The sequence below is a fragment of the Solanum stenotomum genome, chromosome 3 (assembly GCF_019186545.1).
Source record: "Solanum stenotomum isolate F172 chromosome 3, ASM1918654v1, whole genome shotgun sequence".
Lineage (NCBI taxonomy): Eukaryota > Viridiplantae > Streptophyta > Magnoliopsida > Solanales > Solanaceae > Solanum > Solanum stenotomum.
This window is the reverse complement of record NC_064284.1, coordinates 16073486-16099475: the sequence shown is the minus strand read 5'-3', so window position 1 is coordinate 16099475 and position 25990 is coordinate 16073486. Positions and strand designations below refer to the sequence as shown.

The 25990-nt window shown below is 34.0% G+C and overlaps 5 protein-coding genes across 5 annotated transcripts; 3 read left to right on the top strand and 2 right to left on the bottom strand.

The window, feature by feature from the left end:
* Nucleotides 1–2862: 2862 nt before the first annotated feature.
* Nucleotides 2863–5023, top strand: LOC125858526 (uncharacterized). The gene is made up of 3 exons (XM_049538328.1): nt 2863–3205; nt 4019–4105; nt 4521–5023. The coding sequence occupies exons 1-3, from the start codon at nt 2951–2953 to the stop codon at nt 4638–4640; spliced, it is 462 nt and encodes a 153-aa protein (XP_049394285.1). The 5' UTR covers nt 2863–2950; the 3' UTR covers nt 4641–5023.
* A 1101-nt stretch (nt 5024–6124) lies between these two features.
* On the top strand, nt 6125–7729 carry LOC125858525 (protein OVEREXPRESSOR OF CATIONIC PEROXIDASE 3-like). The gene is made up of 2 exons (XM_049538327.1): nt 6125–6356; nt 6960–7729. The coding sequence occupies exons 1-2, from the start codon at nt 6212–6214 to the stop codon at nt 7367–7369; spliced, it is 555 nt and encodes a 184-aa protein (XP_049394284.1). The 5' UTR covers nt 6125–6211; the 3' UTR covers nt 7370–7729.
* Nucleotides 7730–8823: 1094 nt separating this feature from the next.
* Nucleotides 8824–10716, top strand: LOC125858524 (nascent polypeptide-associated complex subunit alpha-like protein 2). The gene is made up of 3 exons (XM_049538325.1): nt 8824–9042; nt 9989–10101; nt 10192–10716. The coding sequence occupies exons 1-3, from the start codon at nt 8889–8891 to the stop codon at nt 10537–10539; spliced, it is 615 nt and encodes a 204-aa protein (XP_049394282.1). The 5' UTR covers nt 8824–8888; the 3' UTR covers nt 10540–10716.
* A 70-nt stretch (nt 10717–10786) lies between these two features.
* On the bottom strand, nt 10787–12311 carry LOC125858519 (peroxidase 5-like). Its single transcript, XM_049538321.1, has 4 exons — nt 12070–12311; nt 11803–11994; nt 11464–11626; nt 10787–11387 (listed from the first exon to the last, which is right to left on the bottom strand). The coding sequence occupies exons 1-4, from the start codon at nt 12277–12279 to the stop codon at nt 10978–10980; spliced, it is 975 nt and encodes a 324-aa protein (XP_049394278.1). The 5' UTR covers nt 12280–12311; the 3' UTR covers nt 10787–10977.
* A 1788-nt stretch (nt 12312–14099) lies between these two features.
* Nucleotides 14100–19654, bottom strand: LOC125858509 (uncharacterized). The gene is made up of 6 exons (XM_049538304.1): nt 19504–19654; nt 18642–19337; nt 16388–17958; nt 15664–15840; nt 15355–15526; nt 14100–15223 (listed from the first exon to the last, which is right to left on the bottom strand). The coding sequence occupies exons 2-6, from the start codon at nt 19303–19305 to the stop codon at nt 14283–14285; spliced, it is 3525 nt and encodes a 1174-aa protein (XP_049394261.1). The 5' UTR covers nt 19306–19337; nt 19504–19654; the 3' UTR covers nt 14100–14282.
* Between the last annotated feature and the right edge of the window lie 6336 nt (nt 19655–25990).

Below are 25990 nucleotides of genomic sequence, written 5' to 3'. Positions count from 1 at the left end.
AAAAAGTGGTTCCTGAAATCTAGGGGTTGGCTCCCGTACCAATAGTGTGCCAGGGTCTCAAGCCCCCACCATTTTTCTGTCGTTTGCTCCGTTTAAGTCTCTTTTAAGTATACATTTGCTTCATACTGATTCTAATAACTCTAAACTACATCGAAATATTGTTCATAAGATGAATTATAACCTTGAATTCATAATTCATATTCAAGGTAGAGTTAAAAGTCATGTTTTGAGAGTTCATTAGAGTCATTTTGATAAGTCTTTTTCAATCATTTTACACTTGTTTTAAGACTTGAGCACTTGAGTTTGAGAAATAGTAGAGTTAAGTTTTTTTTTTTTTTTTAAATTTAACATTCTGCATTTTATTCATCTTAACTCAAAAGTACAAGGATCTGAGGGAGATACAAAAAGTGGCTTACTTCTCCCTAATTTGAAAGGATTTAAACTCCTATTTGAGATGCAGAAAATGTAAAAAATGATTGAAACCTTGGTCATAACCAAATGACACCAAGTTTTCAAATCTAACAATCTGTCAAAAGGCAGATTCTAAACGAAACTCCACCTCAAGGTGGGTCCCGGATGATCTCTATCTTCTTTTTTCGAATAGTTCTAAAGTTAGCCATATTCCATCTATCCATAGTCATAAGGCCCTTAATTCTTCTAGGAAGCTCAGCAAAAGTTGTAAACATAGTGCTCTGTTGATTAGTATGGCATAGCGATGCCAGTTTGTCAGCAACCTTGTTGGCCTCTTGTAACAGTGTCGCAAAATATAACCTGTATTCTCCATGTGGACTTTTAGTTCCTCCACTTCTTTCTGCATCTTCCATGGGGTAGAGTTCTGATCGTTGACACAATTTACTAGTAATTTTGAGTCACTTTCTGCCAAGATAAACTCATATTCATTGTTGATACACCACCTTATGCCATATAACAACGCCATAGCTTCAGCCCAATTACTAGTGCCTTCTCCAAGATTTAGTGAGTAAGCAAAAATAAGATAAGAGGAAACACGGATTTTCAAAAGAGTTTTTGAGCAATTTTGAGTTCCATCTCTTTTAAGAGAAAGATTTTTGCATATTAATCTCAAACTAGAGAAAGAGTTATGTTTTTAAACATATGAACTAGTTATATTTTGGGAGTAGTAGTGAACACCGATATGAGGATGAGTTCAGATAACTCTAAATTCTCATAAACTATGTAGCCAACGTGGATGGAAAGGGTCATACTTTTTAGATGATTCCTTATTGCTTTAAAGTATAGACTAGTGGATCCACTTAGTTAGTAGGTCCTATAGCCTAGCAAAGTATATGACAGTTCTAATAGCGTGGGCTAGACGTTGTACCATCACATAACTCATAGTGATGATTGTTGGTTAGAGAATCTCCCACAGAGTTATTTGTATTTTTACATACAAAATGAGTTATATTGTATTTTCTAATACATTGAGTTATTGTCTACTGTTTTAAAAGCTTTTCTTTATAATGCATCTTTACTAATGCTTTATATTGAAATAAGTTGAGTATTCTTGAGTGGAGTTGAGATGAGGTAAGTTGTTTCTTCAGTTCCAGTTCAAGCTTATGTCTTGTTTAGATTTCTTGTCTCATGCTCGTACATTCCATGTACTGACGCCATTTGGCCTGCATCGTTTATGATGCAGACACAAGTGACCAGGATCATCAACAGCGCTTCGCTGATCCAGTCGAGTTCCAGATTTGTTTGGTGAGCCTCTTTGCTTCTGGAGGATCCATTTTTTATATTTTTCCAGTATTTCAGTTTGTTAGGATGATCGTGGGTCTTGTCCCGACATTCCTCTTAGTATTAAATGCTTCATAGATAGATAAACACTAGTTCATGAGTCTTTTCATTTTCAGTTGTTCATGTTGAGACTTGAGTTGCCTCTTTTGGCCAGTTGAATATTTCTTTAAACATTTTTGAGTTTATCATTTGAGACTTTTGAGTTATAGTTTACTTTTAAAAGTTCTGTTATTATTGAGTGAGTCTTTCGCTGAGAGTTGAGCAAGGCCAAGGGTTCGCTTGGGGTCACCAATGGTTCTCGAGTGTCGGCCACGTCTAGGGTGTAGGCTCAGGGCGTGACAGGTATATATAGAGAATAAATTTTAAAAAATACATAAGATACATATCAATATCCATTAAGTATTATTTACCCTAAAAAATCAAAGAAATAATCCATTAAATATTATGAAAATATCGATGCTTAACAACATATGTATGTGATCAAAATTCACCGTAATTATATCTTATACGCAGAATATATAGTTTACCCTCTGAGTTAGACGTCAAATCCTTTTGACATACCTCCCCAATGTGAACAACTTCTTACTCACCAAACCCCTTTTTTTAAGTGGATTTTCATGTATACATAGACTAATATCGCTCGCCTCACTCTTATCTCGCTCATCACTCTCATATCTCGCTTGTGTATTTGGTATTCCAGAATCCTGATATATGTATATAGTGTGTATCTAGTGTGATTCATATATGTATCTAAATTTTTGTCTGGTATGGAGTTATTAGATAGTGAGATAAAGTATAATCATTTCAAACTATAGGGAGAATTAGTAAATATCATAGAAATATTTGTGTAATTAAATAGTTTCGATTTTTTGAAATAGGAAATTCCCCTATGTTGAAACCAGGCCCAAATGCCCCCCTCTTCTAACGTTAAAGCCCATTTAGTCCTTTAAGAAAGGCCTCTTTTGGGGAAGAAAAGCCTTCTTCGGCCCATTGTGTGTGTGTGGGGGGTGGGGGCCGGGGGGGGGGNGGGGGGGGGGGGGGGGGGGGGGGGGGGGGGGGGGGGGGGGGGAATTAAAAGGTTTATACGGCTACTCCTCTTCCCCAAAAGAAATTCGAATTTTGGGAGAAACGTTCACTTCTCCTGCTACCATCGCAATCCAAATTTTATTTCCATTAACGTTCACTTTTTTCCGCAAAAATGGTGAAGAAGCTTGAAAGGCCGGACTGTGTTACTCCATTGGTAGTAGATTTATCTACTTCACCAACCGATGAAGGAACTCCATTGAGACCTGTATTCTGCCTCAAAAAGAGAGAGCAATTGAAAGAATTTGAAGAGAAAGAGGAGTGCTTTATCCTCGATTTTGATCCTTATGAATCTGTAGATATCTCAAAGTTATCTGTTTCCCAAAATCTTGATGCTTCTGACCTTTCTGTTCTCGCCGAAAAAGGAGAGGTACATTTAATATCTAGGGTTCTTTTGTTTTCTTGTTTTAACCATTATTTGCCTTCAATTTCGACTTAAATTGATGGAATTGGGATTTCTCTATTAGGGCTTGGGGAATGCTGGTTGTATTTTCTTACTTTTTCTTGATATCTTATTGAATTGATTATAATGTCTTTATTTGAATCTCTCTTAATTTAGTCTTATCTCATATATGCAATGTAGCTGCACTTACATTTAAAGGTGATTTGATGACAAAATGAACTATTTACCTCTAAATTGTATACTACATTCCCTTAGCATGAAATGAGATTGATAATCTCTTGTCAGAATTGGGGGTGAAGTGGTACAAACGCGAACTTAATTAGTCGGTAAAGTAGCTCTTAAAATGTCACAACTTGAACAGCATTATCATTAGTCTCATTTCATTAGTCTGTCCAGTTGAGTTTTTTCTTGCTACGTATTTGGGGAACAACTACGAGTGTTGGATTGATCGTGGATGATGTTCCTTAATTTAACATCCCATGGAACAATTAAAAGGATGGATTATTATCTTTTGCTCTTCCTCTGTGGCGATTCCTTATCTCTGTGTACTTGCCATTTTACGTATGTATCCTTGATTCTGCTTGTAGTTGCTGAAAAGGGCTAGGTATAGTTAATTTACTAGTTTTTTTCCAAAAGGGCTCCTCATTTTCCTTATTTCCAACCATCATTTGGCTACCATTTATTATGTGTCGCTGTATAGGATTTTTTGGCCTTGAGTAATCCTTTTATTCTTAATGGGATTCTATGACTGACATGATTATTGATCTTGATGGTGAAAAGGTGGCATGTCGAGACTTTCCACATCCAAGGCATGACTGCGTGAAACATCCTTTTGAGAAGACACCTCACCAGGATTACTGTGAAATGGTAATATTTGTTTCATTTTATTAGTTATGTGATTTTTTATGTCATTAGATTAATCATGTTAAGATTCAATTAGATTGGGTTTGACAGATAGTTGTTGTTCTGGTCTAGGTGAGAGCTAACCTGTGTTCGGTTGATGTCTGACTATTTATATGTTCAATAATTGGACTTTTTTGAAAAGAAAAAAATATTTATGCAATCCATTATTAGATCCAAAAATGGGACAGTTCTAAATTTAAACTTCGATGAGTGTCTCTACAAACATGAAACATTCTACTGTTGTAATGCATTCCTTTTATTGTTACTCTAGCTTTACGTATGTAATACATTCTAATGCTTCGTAGCTTTGTCTTAAATAGTTGTTGTTGTTGTTGTAGTAATAAATTAATCATCTTGTGTGCCTTTGGATTTGGTGCAGTGTTATTGCTATGTCTGTGATGTGGCTGCTCCTTGCAAATCCTGGACTGGGAATTCAGCCCATTGCCATGCCATGAATAATGAGGCTTGGAAGGCTCTGAGGAACGCCCCGAAAAAGTAATTGAAGAAAATGTATTCACAACATTGCAACTTCCCTAGACTTGTAAATTTTGTGCAGTGATGGCTCGATCTGCCCATTAGCTGCAGTATGGTTACGTACCTAGTTATGATCTGGGATATTAAGTTGGATATGAGGTCTGTATTCAAGTGTGTCTCAAAATTAAGCTAGATTTTTGTAGATATTTTGCTTACGTATGCAAAAATATGAACTTGTTCCTTCTAGTATATTAGCGGTTGAAGTGAAGTCACCAGTTAATGCTTCAACTTCAGTGGAAAATGATTTCAACAGCCCTTCTTGCTGTTCTGTTTGAAGCCAACTCCCTTAATTTCTTTGTTTTACAAGTTACAATGTTGCAGATAAATCTTCTGTCTTTGCGAGTACATATTGATTTTTGCTTCTTGTGTTCTTGTTATATCTACGAGTGAACATTATTTAAACTCCGGGGAAGCTTTATAGCTCAATTAGTTGGCTACTTGAACTCTCATCTTACTGCTGAGGGTTTGTTTCCCACATTATAATCCCCTCTCCATTTCCTTCCCCTACCCCTAACTTTTTAAAAATTATTTATAAAGAACATCATTTGAACTCCTCAAAGCTCGATGGAAGTGGATGTTGGATCTGGTTATTCATTTTGTGGCAAACTTAATGATTTGATTCCAAAATGGATGAAGACTATCCATGGTCAAAGTAGTAGGAGGTCCGAAGTTTCATATTTACATCACTTTTGTGTGAAAGTATTTATACAGTTGTAAATTTGCAACTCTAGAAGATTAATTATCACTTTGATATAGTAACTAGCGACTTAATCCTTGGTATGACTAATTTGAATCCGATTTATTCATTTGCTAGTTTTGATGAGAATAGAATTATGAAGTTGACCGAATATTACAATAATAAGTTTGGTGATAACCAACTTCGAGATTTCAATTACCAGCTTGATGATTTCATTGTCTATGCTCGAGAGTGTGATAGCAAATTTCTCAAAAGGGAATTAAGGATGTTGCTCTTATGATGGAAAAAACAAATCTGGATCAAACTTGATGACTTGTTTTACTTGTGAAACTTACATTGATTTTACATGTTGTTTGCTTTTAAGTGTGAAAAGATCATTTTCCTTAATGAAGCTCATAAAAAAATGATATGCTAGACGAACTCACAATCGGTTGAAAGTAAAGGATGCTTACCGTCCGAGCAACTCTCTCTTGTCAAATACTATTTTTTACATTTTTATTTATAATGTACATGATTTATCTTTTGCTCACAAAGTTACTGTCACGGTAAATTTTTTAGATTTTATCATAAATGCAATACTACACTCATATTCGTATTTAGATTCAGAATTCATTTTGTGATGCAATTATTATTAAAGAGAAGAAGCAATGTATTAGTTGGGCCGATGAAATTGGGCTATAGTTGACAAGTCCAAAGGGAGGAACCATAAGGTAATAAACCCACCATTTGGTAAAGTAAATATCTTCCGGCGTACAAATTTTTAATCACAAAACACTGTAAAAAGTGAAAACCCCTTCCCCTTCCCCTTCCCCTTCGCGTGCCAGCATTCAGAAGCAGCGATGCCAGGTGTTATCGTCGAAAACGAGAAGAAGCTTCAGGATGATGACTGGATCGTGGAAGTCGACGATGATATGGATGATTCCGACGAAAGTGATGACGCCGAGGATTCTGACGATGACGATGGCAAGGAAGATGACGCCGAAGGTACTCGTTGTCTTCCCTTATCCCTTTTAGAGCTTCATTCTGCTTTTTGTTATTCAAATTTTGAACTGTCCTAAGTATGTATGCTGGTTTAAATATGGTCTGTTGGTAAACCTCTCATTTCGTGAAATATCTATTCCGACGGCATTCCTTTTAGGTCGATTTGGATTTAGATTTTGAAGTTGAAATGTGAAGATATGAGTTTTTGAAGTTGTTTTTGGACATGCATTATACTTGGAAAAAAATTGAAGTTTGTGAGGGGAAGTTACAAAAACTGTCACATTTCAGATCAAATTTCATGGTCAAACAGATATTTTGAAGATAATTTCAGAAACTACTCTCAAAATTTATGGTCAAACACTAGCTTAGAGAGATCATGTGGTATTTGAAGACTTGAAGTTTTTGGTTGCATGAGTTATTTTGCTGCTACACGCTTGTTAATTCCTTGAAAGTTCTGCCCTAATAGAAACTATTTGTTGTTCTGTTTTGGTAGTTTTAACAATTTAAATGCTCAGTGCGCCTCTGTTTTGAAAGTTTTTTAGAATGAGAAATAGATGAACTTGCATTTCAATTAACTGACCACGAGCATGCATTTCGCAATTGCAGACCGGAATAGGGAGCAATTGGCTGAAATTAGGATGATGTTGGCAAATATTGTAAGGGACCTTGCTGATATTAGAATGACTATGGAAGATAACTTCAAGCAGATGTTGCTAACGCTAGAAGCTCTACCTGATAAGGTTTCAGAAATTCTAGCCCAACATTTAGCTGGTCCATCCGTGTCCCATGAGCCTGGCCCAACCCCCGCATCTACCACAGTGGACAGTATAGCATCTAAGCCTGATTCCGCCTCCTCTTCACATGCACCTGCACCTGCACCTGCTGTTGATGCTCCTCCTGCTAATACTGGTTGTACCCCTGAAAGGGTTCCTGCTTTTCTTGTACCTGCTGCTGCTGCTGTTCCTATCCCGCCTATTGAGGCTGGAGACACACATATGCCAGATTCAGCTGCCTAGTGGAAGTTCTCTTCACCCTACTTATTTTTATTTTGCGTGCATTGGTTGTGTGGTGGGGTGAGGGAATTAATTTTTTGTGGATAATTGTATTTGATTGACTAACCCTTCTTCTAGCAAAAATAGCCATGCTGACTTACTGGAAAAATTGGGACTACGAAGCATGATGTCAATAGTTATTAAGTCGTCTACTACTACTGTATAGTAAACCTTTTGTTAGTCCCTTTTGTATGTTTTGAATATTTTTTGGAGGCAAACGAACAGTTAAGTGTTCAATGTTAAGTATCCTTTTGCACCAAAAAGAAAGAGAAAGAGCCCGAATCCTCATTTTTCTTGCTGCTTTTATTTTTGGTTTGGCTGTAATAAATTTACTTTTGTGCATTTCTTTTGTTGCTATAGTTCTTTTTTGATAGAGTAATTGTAGGAAATACTAATAAATTTCTTGGGTTTCTATGAGTCACCGTTCTTTCTCAAGAACGAATTTTATCTTGAATCAAGTATTTCCAGGTTTTGTTAAATGAAAACAGCCCAAGTACGGCTATTTCAAACCATTTTGATCCTTCCAATCCGTCCATTTACCAGCTTTATACAATCATATGGTAGTGTTAAGTGAATAACTTAAATCCCTAGACTACTTCGAAATAGGAGTTTTCTTCTTGTCTACTTATTTTTCGGCTTTCCCACCTTTGTTAGGTTTTTGAAATGAGAAACCGACATTTTCAATTTTCTATCTATATTTATTTTGTTCAGAAGTGATGGTAGTCTAATTCATTAATTCATCCAAGATCATTAATCATAGTGTCCTTTCTAATAGACGAAAATGATTAGATTTATTATTTTGTCCAAAAAAATGTACCTCTTAAAATTGTTTATTTACATCCAAGCCGAAAGAAACCAATTTACAGAACAGAATAAATCAAAATCGTGAATCATACTGAATTTAGTTAGGTATGGTACTAGTATATCATTTTATGAAACATAATATTGAAAATATAGAACTTGAAATATCTAAAAAGAAACAACTGTATCAAATCGTCCAAGAACGAGCAACTTATATTTGTCACATTATATCGATTAAAGACAACACATGAAATTGATGAATAAAATATAAGAAATCTTCGCAATATTATTATTTTTATTCAAATTATAATGGTCATGGTAGAATTTCAGTGAGCTTAAAAAGATCTGACTTTAACATCGTTACTACAAAAATAAAAAGAAAATTAATTTAATTCACAGTCCTTGAAACATTTTCGTCTTGACAAATATTTTTGTTTTTTTATCCTAAAGATTAAAAGGAGGGAGTTGAATTTCATAATAATCATTCTCTTATGCAATATTATTGGAAGATATGAAAGACAAGGTATAAGTGGGCTGATGATGATATTGGGCTTAAATTACGGAAGCCCATTACAGAGGAACCCTAGGATAAAACCTCACCATTTGTTTCACTCCTTCCTGCTTACGAATTTTATCCTCAAAGCACCGAAAATCCCTGCGGTTCCATCACACACAAGTAGCCATGCCAGGTCCCGTCATCGAAGAACTCGAAGCCGAGAAGAAGATTCAGGAGGATGAGCCCATCGTGGAGGACGTGAAAGAGGAAGACGACCACGATGATGACGCCGACGATTCTGAAGAAGACGAAGATGATGACAAGGAGGATGGTGCCCAAGGTATTATTTGCCTTCCCCTATTCCCTTTTTATTCATTTGTTGCCTTTCCTATAACTGTGCTGATTTTTATATGGTTTGTGAGTGAATTCTATTTCGACGGCATTCCTTTTAGAAGACGTTTTGAAGGTTATTTGATTGGATGAGCTATTTTGCTTATGCATTGCTTAAGATTCCTTGCAATTTGAATCATTTGTGGATAGTATGACGCTTTCAAACTATTTGGGTTTGTTTGGTTAGTAGTAATAAGTTAAATGCTTAAAGCCACTGTTTTCAAAAGCTTGTTAGAAGGAGAAAAGGATTCCAATACAGTTTACTGACTTGTTCGAGTGTGCATTTCTAATTATGGAATGATTAAATCGTGTGATTGATTTTATTCATCATTTTTGTAACTTGTAATACTAGTTGCGTTTTAATTTGTTTATCTTAAAAATTGCCTGCAAGTTGAACTCTTTGTGGATAATACAATGCATTGAAACTATTTGGGTTTTGGTTTTGTAGTAATAAGTTAAATGCTTAATGCGACTGTTTTCAAAAGCTTGTTGGACATCATTTTTGTAATTCGTAATAAATGTTACTGGATCGCCAGGTTTTTGACATTGGATGATGTTATGCCAATCCATTTCTCTCTGAGTAGTTATTGGATGGATTGCCAGGATTTTGAGTATTGCATGAAATTATGTTATGCCTTTTGGTTTGGTGTAGCTTATTAGCTATTGCATGCAATATATTTCCTGGTGTGCAGTTCTGACTAGTATTGATGTTTTTGGACTTGCTACTTATCTCTTTGTGCTTGTTTTGATGATCCATTTTGTTTTGCTTTTGCACAAAATTCTACATGATCTGTTTAACTTCCTTACATGGTTGTATGACGGGTGAGATAACATGCCACACTGTATTATTCTTGGCAATATAATTCTTAGAAGAATATGTGTGGAAAATGATGCAGGTGGCAATTCTAAGCAAAGCAGAAGTGAGAAGAAGAGTCGGAAAGCCATGTTGAAGCTTGGCATGAAACCTGTCACAGGGGTTAGCAGGGTCACTATTAAGAGGACCAAAAATGTAAATTACCTTGATCATTCTTCATTGAATTTTATATTTTTAAAAAAGAATAAGGATTTATGTGAACCATTTTGAATCACAATACTGCAGGTTTTATTCTTCATCTCAAAGCCAGATGTCTTCAAAAGCCCAAATTCTGAGACTTATGTCATATTTGGAGAGGCTAAGATTGAGGATTTGAGCTCTCAGTTGCAGACACAAGCAGCTCAGCAGTTTAGGATGCCAGACATGGGATCTGTTATGGCTAAGCCAGATGTGTCTGGCTCTAATACTGCTGCAGAGGCAGATGAGGAAGAAGAGGTCGATGAGACTGGTGTTGAACCTCGGGACATTGAATTGGTCTCGACACAAGCAGGAGTGTCTAGGAGCAAGGCAGTCAAGGCTCTGAAGACCCACGGTGGAGACATAGTCAGTGCCATCATGGAGCTGACCACTTAAGTGTTTTTTTTTTAAAGTTTCTCCGTTCAGTTCGTGCTCTATGATGAATTTTGGAAGAAGTTGTGCTTTCATTCTATTTTTGTTGCCCTTGTTAATTGGTGAACCGCTATTGAGTAGTAGTGCATTGTAGAACCTCAATGACCAATATCAAGAAATGAAGGGTTTTCTTTATTATTTTGATTGTTTTTGAACTTTTATATTGAGCATGATATCTGGCAATTCCATTTTGCCTGAACAGCACAATAGCTTAAGATCTAATGATTGAAGGTATTTGCAATTTCAATTTTCTGACAGTGATAAAGGACATAATAAAAGGGCAGCAGAGCAATACATAGTCGATTTCCCAGTACTAACTGGTTGAAGAAGATAGTGCGGAAAGTTCCAGCTTGAAAGGAGCAATCCTCTATTAGAATACAGATATATATATAACATTTTTGTTCAGCTATTGATGACTCTACAGTTAGCTCGGATCTCTCCAGTTGTGCCTGCCAAGACACCAATTTGGCCCATTTTAACCATTGCACTAGCAAATTTACTTTTCCAGAGGAATGGATACCTAGCATTTTGTATTACTTGGATAGCTGTAGTTGGATTTGTGAGAAGAGTTTGATCGGATGTAAACAAGCCCCTGTTGGCCAGAATATCGGTGTAGTAACATTCATCAGTGATAGCTGGGCTTACAGGGTTCATTGGCACCACCAAACTTGCATCCGTGCCTTCTGGACATTGCTGTTTCAACTGGGCTGCATAGGAAGGATCAAGACTGGGATCCTGGCTTGTTGTTGAGTTGAAGCTGTATAGTCTGTTACTGAAGGCCAGGCAATGAGATCGACCAATGGTGTGAGCTCCTAGACATCAGAGATCAAAGACTCAGTAAAATGTCAGTGCATAGAACTGAAAACGAAGTGCTACACTGTTGCTTACCAGAGAGAGTAACCATTTCTTCTTGGGTGAGTCCCATATTTTTGAAGTTTTGGGTGAGCTGGTCAACATTCAATATAGGAGAGGGTAAACTTCTTGTTTCTGAAGCTAGTGAGATTCTGCCATCTCTTCTACCAGCTGGAACTTCATAGCCAAATCCTCCAGTCTACAGTAATTTCAAGTGTGCAAGTAAGTAATATAACAACATACTCCATGAAATCCCATAAGTGGACTCTGGAGATGGTAGAGTGTATGTAGACCTTATCTTTACCTTGTGAAGGTAGAGAGGCTAGTACTATGGTAATAAATCTTAATTTGCATCACAAATTGTAGTATACTTACTATCGCTACACTATCCCTAGCAGCAAAAGCGACTATATCAGCACAGGAAACGACTCCTTGACAAACAGATTCCAACCTGGCCTTTGCACTATCAATGACTTCGAAACCTCTAAGGCTCGGGTTATTTGCTGGTGAGTCCTTCTCAGCTGAGTTTGTTGGAGTCGAGTCGATCAGCACTGATCCATCACAACCCTATCCACAATGCCAACAAGGTTAGCCGTTACAACAGATAAAATACATAGATTATGCAAAAATGATACGACTTACTCTAACGAAACAATCATGGAAATGCATGCGGACAAGGCCAGCAGCCACTCCCTTATTTATAAAGAAGGCATTTGCAACCTCTTGTCTCACAATGAACTCAGCCATACTACATGAATTATCATAAAATCCCACTTGAAGTTGTGCTTCTAACATCATACACTCACATAAAACCAAGAATATTAGTGCACTAATCAATATTCTTGCACTCATTTTCCCTTAATTTTTCTTGGTAAAGCTTGAGTAGCTTTATCATTAATAATAGATGTCAATATATAGGGCCTGCCCCAGAATATCAAGTGGATGCAATGTTAATTTGTATTGATACAATAGCTAATCTATAATATTTTAGTGCATGGTTGGAAGGCAATAAACTGTAACTTATACTTCCTCCGTCCATTTTTACTTATTCATGTTTTACCTCACACACAAGAGGTACTTTTTCCGTTTATTTTACTTGTTCAGTATTGGCTTGACACATTCAGAGTAATAAATAAACTGGACAAGTATTAATGAACAACTATTTTTAGTATAGTGGACAAGTTAAACTAGACTGAGGGAATATTAATAAAATGGTATATGATAAATTATTTCTTGATTTTTTAATTTAGACAAGTAACTTTTGTTTTTAATATAGTGCACGAGTATAAGTGGACGGAGGAAGTATATACGTAAGCAAAGATGCCCCAATGTTTTTGAAGGTTTAGTTACAACTGGAGTTGGTTAGTGATTGACTATAAGTGCACGTAAAATACATTTTACTATCTTTCTTTTTCTTTTGGTTTAATAAACTTCTCATCCAATCTATTTTGTTGACTTTTTTTGCATGAAAATACAAAGTGTAGTAGTTAGACATTGCTTTAACCCTAGATTTATGCTAATTGTAGTGGATTATGCTTGCAAGTGGGTCTTTTTATTTTCTATTAGTTCTAATTATATTTCTTTAATCAAATGTATAATCATTGAGTTACGTTAACTACAAAAGACTTGCCGCCAGTTTTAAAAAAAATGAATCGGAGGGTTTTACAAAGAAGAGTATGACTTTTATGCATTGTAAAAAATATATTTACACGATTTTATTTTATAAACATTAGTTGATAATTTGATAAAAATAATAATCTTACTTACTATCACAATTCACAAGTTAATATTCATTGCTAGTATAAAAGAAAATTCACTACACCGTTCATGCATATATGATATATATAACTTAAATCCAAGAATGAATATGATATCTTGGACCCGTGACTTGAGATTTTGCAGATTTATTGGAGTTAAAACACTATTCACTAATATTAAAGTAAAATGTCGGCATTTGATGGTTGAAATAATATTTTAAACAAGGTAATATCACATGCATCTAATTATACTACCAGAAAATAAAGAATTAGTGACTGACACAATTTCGTAGTTAAATAACAATAATCTCATACTCATCTCATTTAACTACAAATTAGCAATGGATTAAAAATAAATTCAAATCCGCGGTAGTTTCTATCGTGTAAATAATAAGCTAGTAATTTAATTCAATTAGGATCCAGCTTGCACATTATGTAAGGTGTCCTTATCAAGTCATAAACAAAAATTATATATATTGCATAGTAATTAACACATACAAGTAATCAGACACTTATACGGAACAAAATACATCCAGCTTATTATATGTTGTATTATGCATATTATTTAATCTTTGTATGTTAACTCCCCCTATTATAGTTCCATAAAAGAAAAACTAATGTATATATTGCTGTTCAATCACAAATAATTATTTCCCAGCTTATAAATATATAATCATGACAACTGGTTTGGTAGTATTTATAAGGTTGCAGGTAAGCAAAACAGGTAAAATATAATTTTCCTACATAAAAAATATTTGCCCTCTAAATAAAATACTTTGTGCAAATTATTTGAAATCAATTTCATATGTAAGACAAAAGAGGTGTAATAAACAAACAAAACGATGAATCATGCATATAGGATCCTGAACTTAAGTGGGTGTTTTCTGCATATGTTTTCCTCAAGTGGGAGCAGAATTTAAGTACTATAGTAATTACTGCACAGGTAAGCTAGAAATAAAACGATGAGCACAACCGAGTAATGATATTGCAGTATCAGCAAGCAGAGAATAGGAATACGTAGTGTTCCGTCTACTCTACAATATATACAGTGTATTCATATGTCGACTGGAAAGAGTAACATCAAAATATCATCAGATGTCAAACATACTCATCCTTGGCAACATGCTCCCAATCTGATGAAGAATTATCATACAAACCTGATGAGTGGTGATTTCCCAGTCTGGCCTTCCTATTTGAATGGACAATTGGATCATCCGCGACAGAGAGAAGAAACTGTTTCATGGAGTCATATCCAGAACCATCAGCGTAAGACCCAAAGGAGTTATATCCTTCACTGGAATTAATACTGTGATGATAAAAGTAAGGTTCTATGACCACACTTGCTCTCTGATCGCCTGATACTTCTCCATTTATCAATCCATGATTCTCCATATCAGCAGAACCAGCAGCAACCATGTCCAGATCTTTTTTAACCCCCATAAACGGTGAATTCAGGTTCTCTCCCCGGCGTGTTAATACATTGAATCTTGCCATAACAGAATCCTCAGCATCATTAGTGACCATATCTGGATCCTTTGTCTCCTCCATGAAAGATGAATTCAAGTTGTCTTCCCGCTGTCTTAAGATGTTGAGTCTCACCTTAACAGAATCCTCAGCATCATTGGCAACCACATCCTGATCCTTTTTCTCTCCCATGAAAGATGATTTCAAGTTGTCTTCCCGTCGTCTTAAGATGTTGAATCTTTCCATAACAGAATCCTCAGTGTCACTGGAAACTATATCAGAAGCTTTTTTCTCTTGCATGAATGATGAACTAAAGTTGTTTCCCTGTTTCCTTAGGATATTTAGTCTCATTGTGACAGAATCCTCAGAATCACTGCCAACCTTAACAGAATCATTTTCCTCTTTCATGAATGACGAACTCAGCTTCTCTTCCCTTCTATTTAAAATATTGAATCTCTCCATTACAGAATCGTCAATGTGGACACTTTTGCTTGAAGTAGAGGGACTCTGAGTGGTAATCTTTGACGCTGAGTCATTTTCAGCTTCAGGTGCCACTGACGAATTCAGGTTTAAGTCTGGAGAAAATTTGAAGTACAAAATCTTATTGGCAACAGCCACATCTACTGAAATGTCTGAAACAGAATAAAGACCACAACTGCGACAGAATCACAGCACAGATACCAAAATAAACAGCTTTTAACTTTACCTTGGCTGAATCTATGCTTCTCCATTTCAATCTTCATACGGTCAAAACGAGATTTATAGCTTAAAGAACATAACTTTGCTTCAGCTTCAAGCCATAAATTCTTGAAAAGAAGGGCTTGGGGCTGCATTCCTTCATCAGAGAGAAAGTTCTCATTGAGGACTTTCTTTATAGCCTGCAAGCCTGCCATATTAGTAGGCCAATAACATAGAACTCTGGATGGTTGGAACTCCTTCAAAGTCTCATTTTCAACATCGAATTTACAAGACCAAAATTTAAATGATAATTTCACAACTTACACATAGAGCATACCTGGACCACTTGTTCTTCATTTGAATCCCCCAAGTCATCTGCAGGAGTTAGAAGGGGTGAATTCTCAGTTTTCTTACCATTGTTCTTGCTCTTATCTTCAGGCGCGGGCTGATTATCGAGGCCACAAGAATCCCAAGCAACTTCTTCCATAAACTGAGGGTGGCCTGTCTCAGTGCCCTGGAGGAGAAAATTACAGTTATCTACAAAATTATGCTAACAAACATGGCCTGTCAAGTCGATGCACAAATAAAGAACTTAAAACTTCGAACCAATCATTCGCACATAAAACAGAAGTGCACATAATGAAAATACCCAAAGTTCAATAAGATAAACAGGACTGACCCAGTCAAAGGCCAAAGATACACAACAATCAAAAGTCAGAAAGCTGACACAAATCCTGTAAATTCGATAAGAAAAATGACATACTAAAACTTAGATTCATATTCTTGTATACGAAACAGAAATGCATGATAAAAGTATTCAAAGGTCAGACAAAAAACGGACTGACCCAGTTACTAGTCAAAAGGGTACCCTAATGATTGAGGTTCTCTTATTTAAACAAATACTTCATGGACATACGATATCCCATTCTAGTATTAAGGTCTGGAAGGAGGGATTTAATTCCACACTGGTAATGGTAATACTGCAACTGCTTCCACAATTTGAACACATTGGCCATACCTAAAAAAAAAATTAACTAGTTTGCTCTCTCCTAAAAACATACCATAAAAGAGCGGCGAGATTCTTCGAACTTTTCGAAAGTGTCATGCTGGGAAACCATTGTATCTTTTGTTTCAATCTTCTTAGCAGTACATGCACCCAGATTGGTAATTGCACTCTTAAGGGTGTCATAGTCTTGACCCTCCAGTAGACATGCATTAGCCAAGCATTGAGATTTAAGTAGTTCCGAAAGGTTATGAATTGCATGCACAAGTGTTTGAACATCCAGCTTTGGACTTGATCCCATTTGATATGGTTGGGCCTGCTTGGCATCTTCTTGAGAAGCTGGTGAACGTAAAACATTTTCTGCAGCATCTAGTGCAACGACTCCACCCTCTAATGTGTCATTGAGGTTCAAACCAGTATGCATATAACCTTCAGGCAAATTATGCTTTTTGGGTCCATATTGGTGGCCATCAACACTAAGGTGCTTGCCCCAGGAATATTGTAGTTGACAATCATTTTCAGAGTACTGAGGTAGACTATATCCTTTGCTAGGCTTATTCAGATCTTCAGAAAAATTAGGTATCCCACCATTGCTGGACAGATCCATAGGCACAAATGTATCTTTTGTGACATCAATGGTCCTGAGTTCTTCTGTGGTGTAGTTATTAGTACCAGTGCCTACCGAAGGAACAGACAGACCATTTCCAGCATATACATTATGGTTATGCAGATTTTCCTCGCCAAGTTTCTTTAAGGAAGTTTTCCCTGAATATTCTGCTGGAGGAAATAAAGGATTGCTTTGACTAAAATCAGCGAATTCTACTTTGCTTGTGAAGAGGCACGGGCTTGGAGCTTCAACAGAGTCGCCGAGAGAAATACGAAAAGCAGGAGCACCTTTCCAGCAGGGTGAATCTACATTTGGGTTATGAAGATCTAGAGCATCTGAACATTTCTCAGCAAAAGTCACAGGTGGTGCACTAGCGCAAGGAGCTTGAGATCCAGATCTTTCTTTAACTGCAATCTCTATGCTATTGCTGCTACAAGGACGGGTTGAGCACAGATTGTTAACTGACGACGATGCAAAAAAAATGTTTTTGATCTTGTCAAAGTCCGGCGGTGTGCTTGAGCCCAAGGAAAACTCTTTAATTGGAGAATCTATTGGTAGCCGAGTTTCCTGACTCTTTAACAGGTCACAGACATCTGATTTCTCACTGTTTGTAGCTCCAGTTTTGCAAATATCCACATTTTTGTGCAAGTCTATCTTTGGTGCGAAGAAACGGCTTCCAGAAGGTGCTGGTCTGATAACCACTACAGGAGAAGATTTTGATGTGGATGTAGTATCACGGGGACAAGAATCAAGGGGTTGGAAGAATTTCTCATGTGGAGTAAAAGGGTTTTCATAGTTCAAGTAATTATTAGAAGACCCTAAAGAAAGACCCACTTGGCAAGACACGGGGAGAATTGAACCCATAGCTGTTTTTGAGTTAAGAGACTGGTAGATTGGTTCTTGAGTGAGATATGATTTGGCATCCATATGTCCCATACTTGAAGGCCCAGTATATACTCCATCAATAAAATTTCCAGCACCAGAATCTTCTCTAGCTATGTTCACACCTTCAAGTGAATTACCTACAAAATGACAGACATCAAAAGCCTCAATCTGATTGCGTTATTGCAACAAGTTTAGACAATTAGAAAATTAGAAAAATGACAGATACTTCGTTTAAGCTCCAAGTTTGAACTAGTTACACGCATAAAGCAACCCTCACCACACATAGAGATAAAATCGCATGAATCAGACACGTAGAAGTAAAAGACTTTAACTCCGTGATATGAATAATTTGTCATTGACATAAGAAGTTGAAATGGATTTGGTAATCGAGGAAAATTTTCAGGTCAGGAATAGTATAATAATACTCATCAACTGAATTAGATTTCTTTCTTTTTTTGGAAGAAAAATAAACTACAACAGTACTTCGGTAGTGAAAAGCAATTAAAAGATTATTACCAACAACAAGCATAAGACATTGAATGGTTAAACCCATACAAGTCATATTTGACATCCTAAATGAAAACAAAAGTTAGATACACTCAGAAAGCAAATTGACACAGATAAACCAAAGACCTGTACAGCTTAGTAATATATTCAAAACAAATCATGGTATGGAACATATATGAACAATAAGAATGCTGAAATTCTAAAGCTGAAAAATGCGAGAAGATATACATTCACATCAATGTTCAATTGTATGAGGAATACATTGCAATTGGAACAATGAGGCTACCTACAGATAAGAACAAAAGGAAATTACCTTGAGACATGCAATTCCTGTAACCATATGAAGCACCAGCATTAACATTCCCCAAGGAAAAACTTCCATCAACTCCATTCCTCTCATCTTGCTTCCCATCAGCCACTTTACTAAAAAAACTCCAATGCGGGTATTCCAAACCAGACAAGCTCTGGGTATAATCAACTTGCGAGGATGCATCAACATGAATACTACCAGAATTAGGCAAAACATCAAGCGAAGGTTCATTGAACGCTGCCGCCGATGGGTGTTCATTGCTCACTATGGAAGGCACATAAGGGGCATAATATCCCTCACGGCCAAACGAATACGTGTCAGTCGAAGCATGAACAGTTGGGTTTGAAGTTGACCAAAAGTGACTACCGGGTTCAACTGAATCAGCAGGGGAAAACTCAGGTGATAAAGGCATATTACAAGTTGTGGGCACAGAATCAGTAACTGAAGGGAAAAAATTGTATCCAGTGGGTGATGGGTCAGCAGCAGCATACTGCCATGACTGTCCAAATGGTACTGTACCAGTATAAGATGAATCACTGAAATTCAACAATTGGGTTGAACCGGGTTTGGAATTGGACCGATCAACAGTAAAAGGTGGAGCTAAAGGTGATAAATTGGAGAAGGATGATGACGAACCCCCATTACCGAAAGACCCTAAACCCATCATCTTTGAGTGAGTCAAAACAATATTTCAATCCACTGATCAAAACCCAAAAAGCTTTGATTAGTCTAAACAATTCTGAACAACAAACAACAGTATCAAGAACAGGTAAAAATTCAATCTTTTTGACCACAAAAACAGGAATCAGAAATTGAAAATAGAGAGATTACAGAATGAATTGAAGAGAAAAGAAAGAGAAGATACCTAGTAGAAATAGTAAGGCATAAGGAGACTGAGAGAGGCAACGGGGACTCTTCTCTCTTGGTTTTCTTGCTCTTTCGTCTTCCCAAATTATAGTGCTGGAATTTGGCTTATTCTGTTTTCGATACTCATCTTTTGTTGATTTCGTTTACTTTCAAAATTACCATCTTGCCCTAAACATCTATTCTACACCCGGCGAAGAAGCCGAAGTTAATGTAATTAATTGGCCACGCCTTCATTATTATCTTCGTCTGTTCATTTTTACTTATTCGATCTTATACGTTAAAAATAATTAATATAAGTATTTTATAGCAATACCTCATAAGAATAGATGTATAGTATTAAATTTTGAAAATATAATTTAGAGAATAAGTAATTAATATTGAGAAAGAAAAAAAAGGTAATAGAATTGACTTAGTAAACTATATTTTATGTTTATTATTTTTCCTAATGAGCGTGAAATGAATTAAAGTGATACTTATTATGAGATGAAAAAAATTGTATTTTTTAGTGCCTTAATTAATTGAAATGTGGATTTTTTATCTTTTTAGTAATGAATCACTAATATTCACAAATTTTAGATGGTTAATAACTATTTGACTGCTTAATTATTCATATATTATGATAAATTTGTGTTATTAGTTATTACTTTATGTATTTGACGGTAATATAACTTCAAAACTAATTCAAACATAATATACTTTCTATATAAAAGGAATTAAAATTTGTTAAAATGGAATGTATATACGTCAAAAGAACCATAGTAAGAATTTATCAATATTTTAAGGTCCAAAATTATTATTATTTCCCCGAGGGACTAAATATTACTTACCATTTACTCAATAAATATGGTAATTTGCAATTGATTTAATTTTTCTTAATTTTTTATTGTTATTTTACGATTTTTCAAATGGATTTACTTTGGTGAGCAAAAGGTGTACTACTTGAAGAAAAACAAAAAAGAAGTCAAGAGATTGAATAGGTAGAGAATAAAGAAAGAAAGAACCAAAATTAATTAGTTATACGTACGACAAAATAAAGGGAACGTGCCCATATTGTTGATATTTTCTTGGCTAATTTTTAGTTCATAAATAAACAAATTAATAGGAGGGTGAATTCCTTTTTACATGTTATTATAAGGTCAAATGGTCTGGTAGACCCTTGTACTTGTATCAGATTGTAAATTGGACCCTTCTACTTATGACTTTGTCAAGTAAACACTTAAACTCAATGAAACACAATATTTTAAATACCTTTGATCATTGACCAAACTTATGTGGCAATAAATTGCTGAGTTGGAAAAATGTGTGAGATACACATGGGTTAAGAGCGTGAATGGATACTTCTCAATAAAATTATACATATAATCAGAAAAATAATAGAAAAGGGAAAAACAAAATATCCCCTTCCTCTTCTCTTATTCTGAAGAAGAAAAATTAGGTCACCACCGTTCATAATTTTCACCAATTCTTTTAGTAATCTCACTCCATTTGGAAAGAAAGTACTCATCCTTCAAACATCCCACAACAAACATACTAATTGAAAAGAAGAAGAAAATTTATCTCATTGAAAGCTCAAATTAGAAATGGGTTATCTGAAATAAAAAAGAAACAAATGCTTAAATTCATTTTTTGTTTGAATGATTCTTTGTGCTGTTTTATTTGTCTTCAAATAAAAAATGGGCTACATGATTTGAGATTTTAATTTGAAGATTCAAATTGAAAACTTCTCTCTAAAATTGAAAGCTCAAATCAAAGGACTGACGGACAGAATTGAGGAATTTGACTTGATATTAGACTCGTAGCTTGGGTTGAAGAGGAGAATTTATCTTTTCTAAAAAATTGTCAAATGGGAACAATTCTCAAGCTATCACTACTGGTGAATTTTTGTGCTTCAGAGTTCCTGGTAAGGAAGATGGAAAAGGGTGGGAGGTGGGTTTGGATTTGGCGTAAGGGGCGGCGGCTGGGTGACCTCAAAGAGGAAAAAGAATAACTTCTTTTTAACATAATTTATCTTTTCATGCTTGACGTGTCATTAAAAATGACATGAATTTCAGGTGTAATTTGATTGTATTACACGCACCGTACTTAAATGAAAAAAGGGTTTAATATACTGTGTTTTGTTGAGTTCAAGAGTTCACTTGATAAAGTTACAAGTAGAAAGGTCCAGTTTACAATTCGACACAAGTACAAGGGTCCACCCGACCATTTGGCCTTATCATAATAACAACATCTTAAAACTTGAGTATAAATATTACTATAAAAATGTGGATAGATTATACGAATTTTTATATATTCTCTCTTTTTGTTTTTCTATGTCTTTGTTGTTGTTGTTTTCTTGGTGCCTTTGTTGTTGAATGTGTAAACTTATAGGGCTTACGACTTCGTTATGTATTTTTTAAGGCCTCAACAATTGTAAACAACACCTAGAACAAAAAAACACATTATACGATAAGTCAAGTGACACTATATCAAAAATAATTTTTAATGACAATTAAGTAATAGTAATGTTTAATTGTTGCTAAATATGTTTATTAGATGCAATTAATACTTTATGTAAATATTTCTAAAGTTTATAACAACACTAGATATAATGAAAACTAACTAATGTCGAGAAAGGCAATAGCCCTCTTTAATTTGTTAATGTACATATTATTAGATCAAATGTTCCTAAAGCTTATAGTGACATTAGACTCAATAACAATTAACTAATCTCAATAAAAACTTTAATACTCTTTGTTAATGCATATATTTATTGCCGCTAAGAGTTATTTTTATTGTTGCGTGGAAGTTCTAACTAACTGATAGACTAATTAATTGAGTCGTCTAAATTCTAGCAGACATCTAACATTGTTAGCAATATTCTTATGTTTGAACAGTAACCGAATACTAAAAATTGTGGCTAAAATTATAAACATCACTACATTAAGTTGTGAGTCTCTAAAAATGCTAAATACAGCTCGAAACTAGAGAAGCTATTTAATTGCACAAATATCCCCTATTTCTATCATAAATTTTTCCTAAAGTTTGAAATAATTATATTTTATTTCACTATTTAATAATTTTATACTATATTTCAAGTAAGATACATGTGAATTATACTAGATACACAAGATATATATGTATCTTATGTACGTATACAGTGAGATATAAAAATGGTGAATGAGATGGGAGAAACACAAGTGAGATTTTTCTATGCATCCTAGATACATGTGAATTACACTAGATACACATACTATATATATGTATCTGGTGTGAAGGGAGGCATGCGAGATTTGTCTATTTATTCTAGATATATGTGAATCGACTTGGATATAGTGTATCTAGAACAAATTACACCTAATTTTGACTACATGTATCTCGAGATCCATGTATTATGAAACTAACATATGTTTAAATAATTATCTCCTAAACTAGTGAGATGTCTATAAATTACCCGATGCAAAACTATCTTGGAGGTATTATTCTTGAAAATACTTATAAATTGAAAACAAATCAAAATAGAAATCTCCTATCGGGAAAGAAAGGGGCAAGTTGGACTAAAGTCAGGCTAATTAGTGGTGCCAGAAATATTTAAATATTTTTTGATTGTTTTAACTAAGCAACTCGAGAATGTTTAAATACATCTCTTCGAGTGTGTAAAATATTTGTCTGAATGGTTAATTAATATCAATTTTAGATTGTTTGAATAACTTTTGACGATTTGTCATAAAAAAAATCATTATTTAAAAAAACTACACATTTTCACAACTAATTCAGTAACAACAAGAAGAAAAAGAAATGCAAAAAAATGAAGATGAAAACGTCAAAAGAATATGGTTGTTTTTTTCTTAATAGTTTTTTGTCCTTCGAAGTTCTCTCCCATGGCATCAATATTTCTTCTCTCCATATATAACTTGTATATCACTGTATTTTATGTTTACATAATATATACACGTGATATACATATGATATATAGTGATATACTATGGCATACACACAATATATAGTGATATACACAATTGTATGTCGTTGTAACTTGTATGCATGAAACATCAGCGATAAATTAAGAGATATTCCTAAGTTATATTTTATCAAACATTAAGTTAACACTATAATTTCAATTTGATTTAGTTGTAATTATATCAGATTTAATTTTTTGAGTTACAAGGTTTACATGCATAGATAATTTAATGATACAGAGTTGATTTCATTTGGTAATGATATCTGAATGGATTGGGTGAATCAAATAGAGTTTTGGCTGAATTGGTCACCCCTAATTACAACTATTAATTGTAATTAATAGATTTGAAGAAATATTTTTTTAAAGAAAAAAAGAAGAAGATAGAAAAGATAAAAAATACTTAGTTAAAATGCAACAGGGGACTCCAAATATTCCCACAAATGTAAAATTTGATACTTCAAGCTCAATTGTAAAAGGTAAGGAAAAACAATAAGAAGATGGACGGGGAATATGAAGTATCGAAGAGGTACTAATAATTTTTCACTATTATTAAAAAATCACTATTTTCTTAGTGAAAAATATTATGTGGTTATTTTTATAGATATTTGATTGAATCAGTGAAAAAAAAAACGATGAAAAAAATAGAAAGCATCTTAGTATTTTAATGAGAATATGTTTTCTACCATGTGTGTTTTTCACTGAGCTGGTTCGATGGAAATGAGTGGGAAAATTATATTTTCTAACGCAAAATTTATCATTAACTCGCAATGAAAAAATCTCTATTTCTAACAGTGAGTGTAATATATATAACTCTCGAGAGAGCTAGAGAATTGGTGAATGTATAGCTTTTCACAATTTGAATAAAGAAATGATCTTTCATGTTTTATTTTTAGATATCTTACGTGTGGAAATAAAAATAATACTCCTATAAAAGAAATTATAAAATTAAAAGTAAATTCATAAAGTGTTACAAAATCAATTGACCCAATTAGGGGTGTACATAGGTCAGTTTGGTTTGGTTTTTCATTAAAAAAATCTAAATCAATTATGTCGGTTTATTAAATCTAAATACCAAATCAAACCACGAAAAGTTGGTTTTTTCAGTTTTGGTTTTAGTCGGTTCTTTCATTTTTTTCGGTTTTTTACAACTTAACGGTGTTTGAAAAAGAGATCAAATATATTTTCACCTACCTGTGTGATAAGCTAAATTTAAGAAATGTTAAATGAATAGAAATTTTCGTAAAGACGGTAAAATTCACATGAGTACAATTTTATTTTTTTTGAAATATCAATGTTCATTATGTTAAATTAATAAGATTAAAGGATGCAGTCAAACTGAATACAAAACGAAATATTTACAAAACAAATTGTTAACTTCGAATTTGAAAAACTATAACAATATAATTGTAACTTCGGATCTTAATACAAAATAAAATATTTACAAATTTTGCAAGCCCAAATTTGAAATAAAGTATATAAACATTGAAAACTATAAACTAACTAAAAATATGATTATAAGTAATATTTTTTATCTATAAATAAAATAAAATTATATATATAATATTACAAAATTTTACAAGCCCAAATTTGAAATAAAATATACAAACATTAAAAACTATAAACTAACTAAAAATATATTAACAAAGTACATTATAAATAATATTTTTTATCTATAAATAAAATAAAATTATATATATAATATTTACAAAATTTTACAAGCCCAAATTTGAAATAAAATATATAAACATTAAAAACTATAAACTTGTAGACACGTATTTTTGATCGAACTTAAAATTTTACACCATTTTTAGAGCTGAAATATTTTTATAAATATAAATTAAATATTTTGACTTTTATCTTATTTTATTAAGTTTATTTTAAAAGATTTGAAAACAACAAAAATAGAATTCTTTTTTTTAAGGTAAGTTTTATTTTCAATTGTTTAAAAAGAAATAAAAGATTACAAAAAGTCTATATTATTTTTGATATTAAGTTTTTATAAATAAGCTAGTATTATTTAATTGATTTTATATATATAGCTAGTTGACTTTTTCTTAGATTTTTATAATTAGTTGATATGTTATTATAATTCTTTTAAGAGTATAGTAAAACTAAAACTAAAAAATAAAAAAATAAAAAACCTAAATAATCTAACTAACCATACACCCCCCACACTCCCACTTTCCCACAATTCTCTACACTCCCTCACGTTCTCCTCAACTAAATCCACTCCTATACCCCTAAACTACTACTACAATCTGCAAAAAAAAAAAAAAAAAAAAAAACCTATCCTATATATATAGGACACACAACGTACACAGGGGAGGACTCCTATATACATCACCATCATAAAGCATCATCAGTTATACGGAAGAAGAGGGCACAAAAAAAAAAAAGCAATACACTTTAAGTCAGAAAGATTTTTGTTCGCGGATTCAAGTTCGTGGCTCCTTAAAGTTAGTTATAATTAACTTTGGAAATCAGTAGATTGTAGCGGTTTCTTTTGTTGGAATTAAGTTTTACGAAAAGGTAATTCTAATTCCTTAAA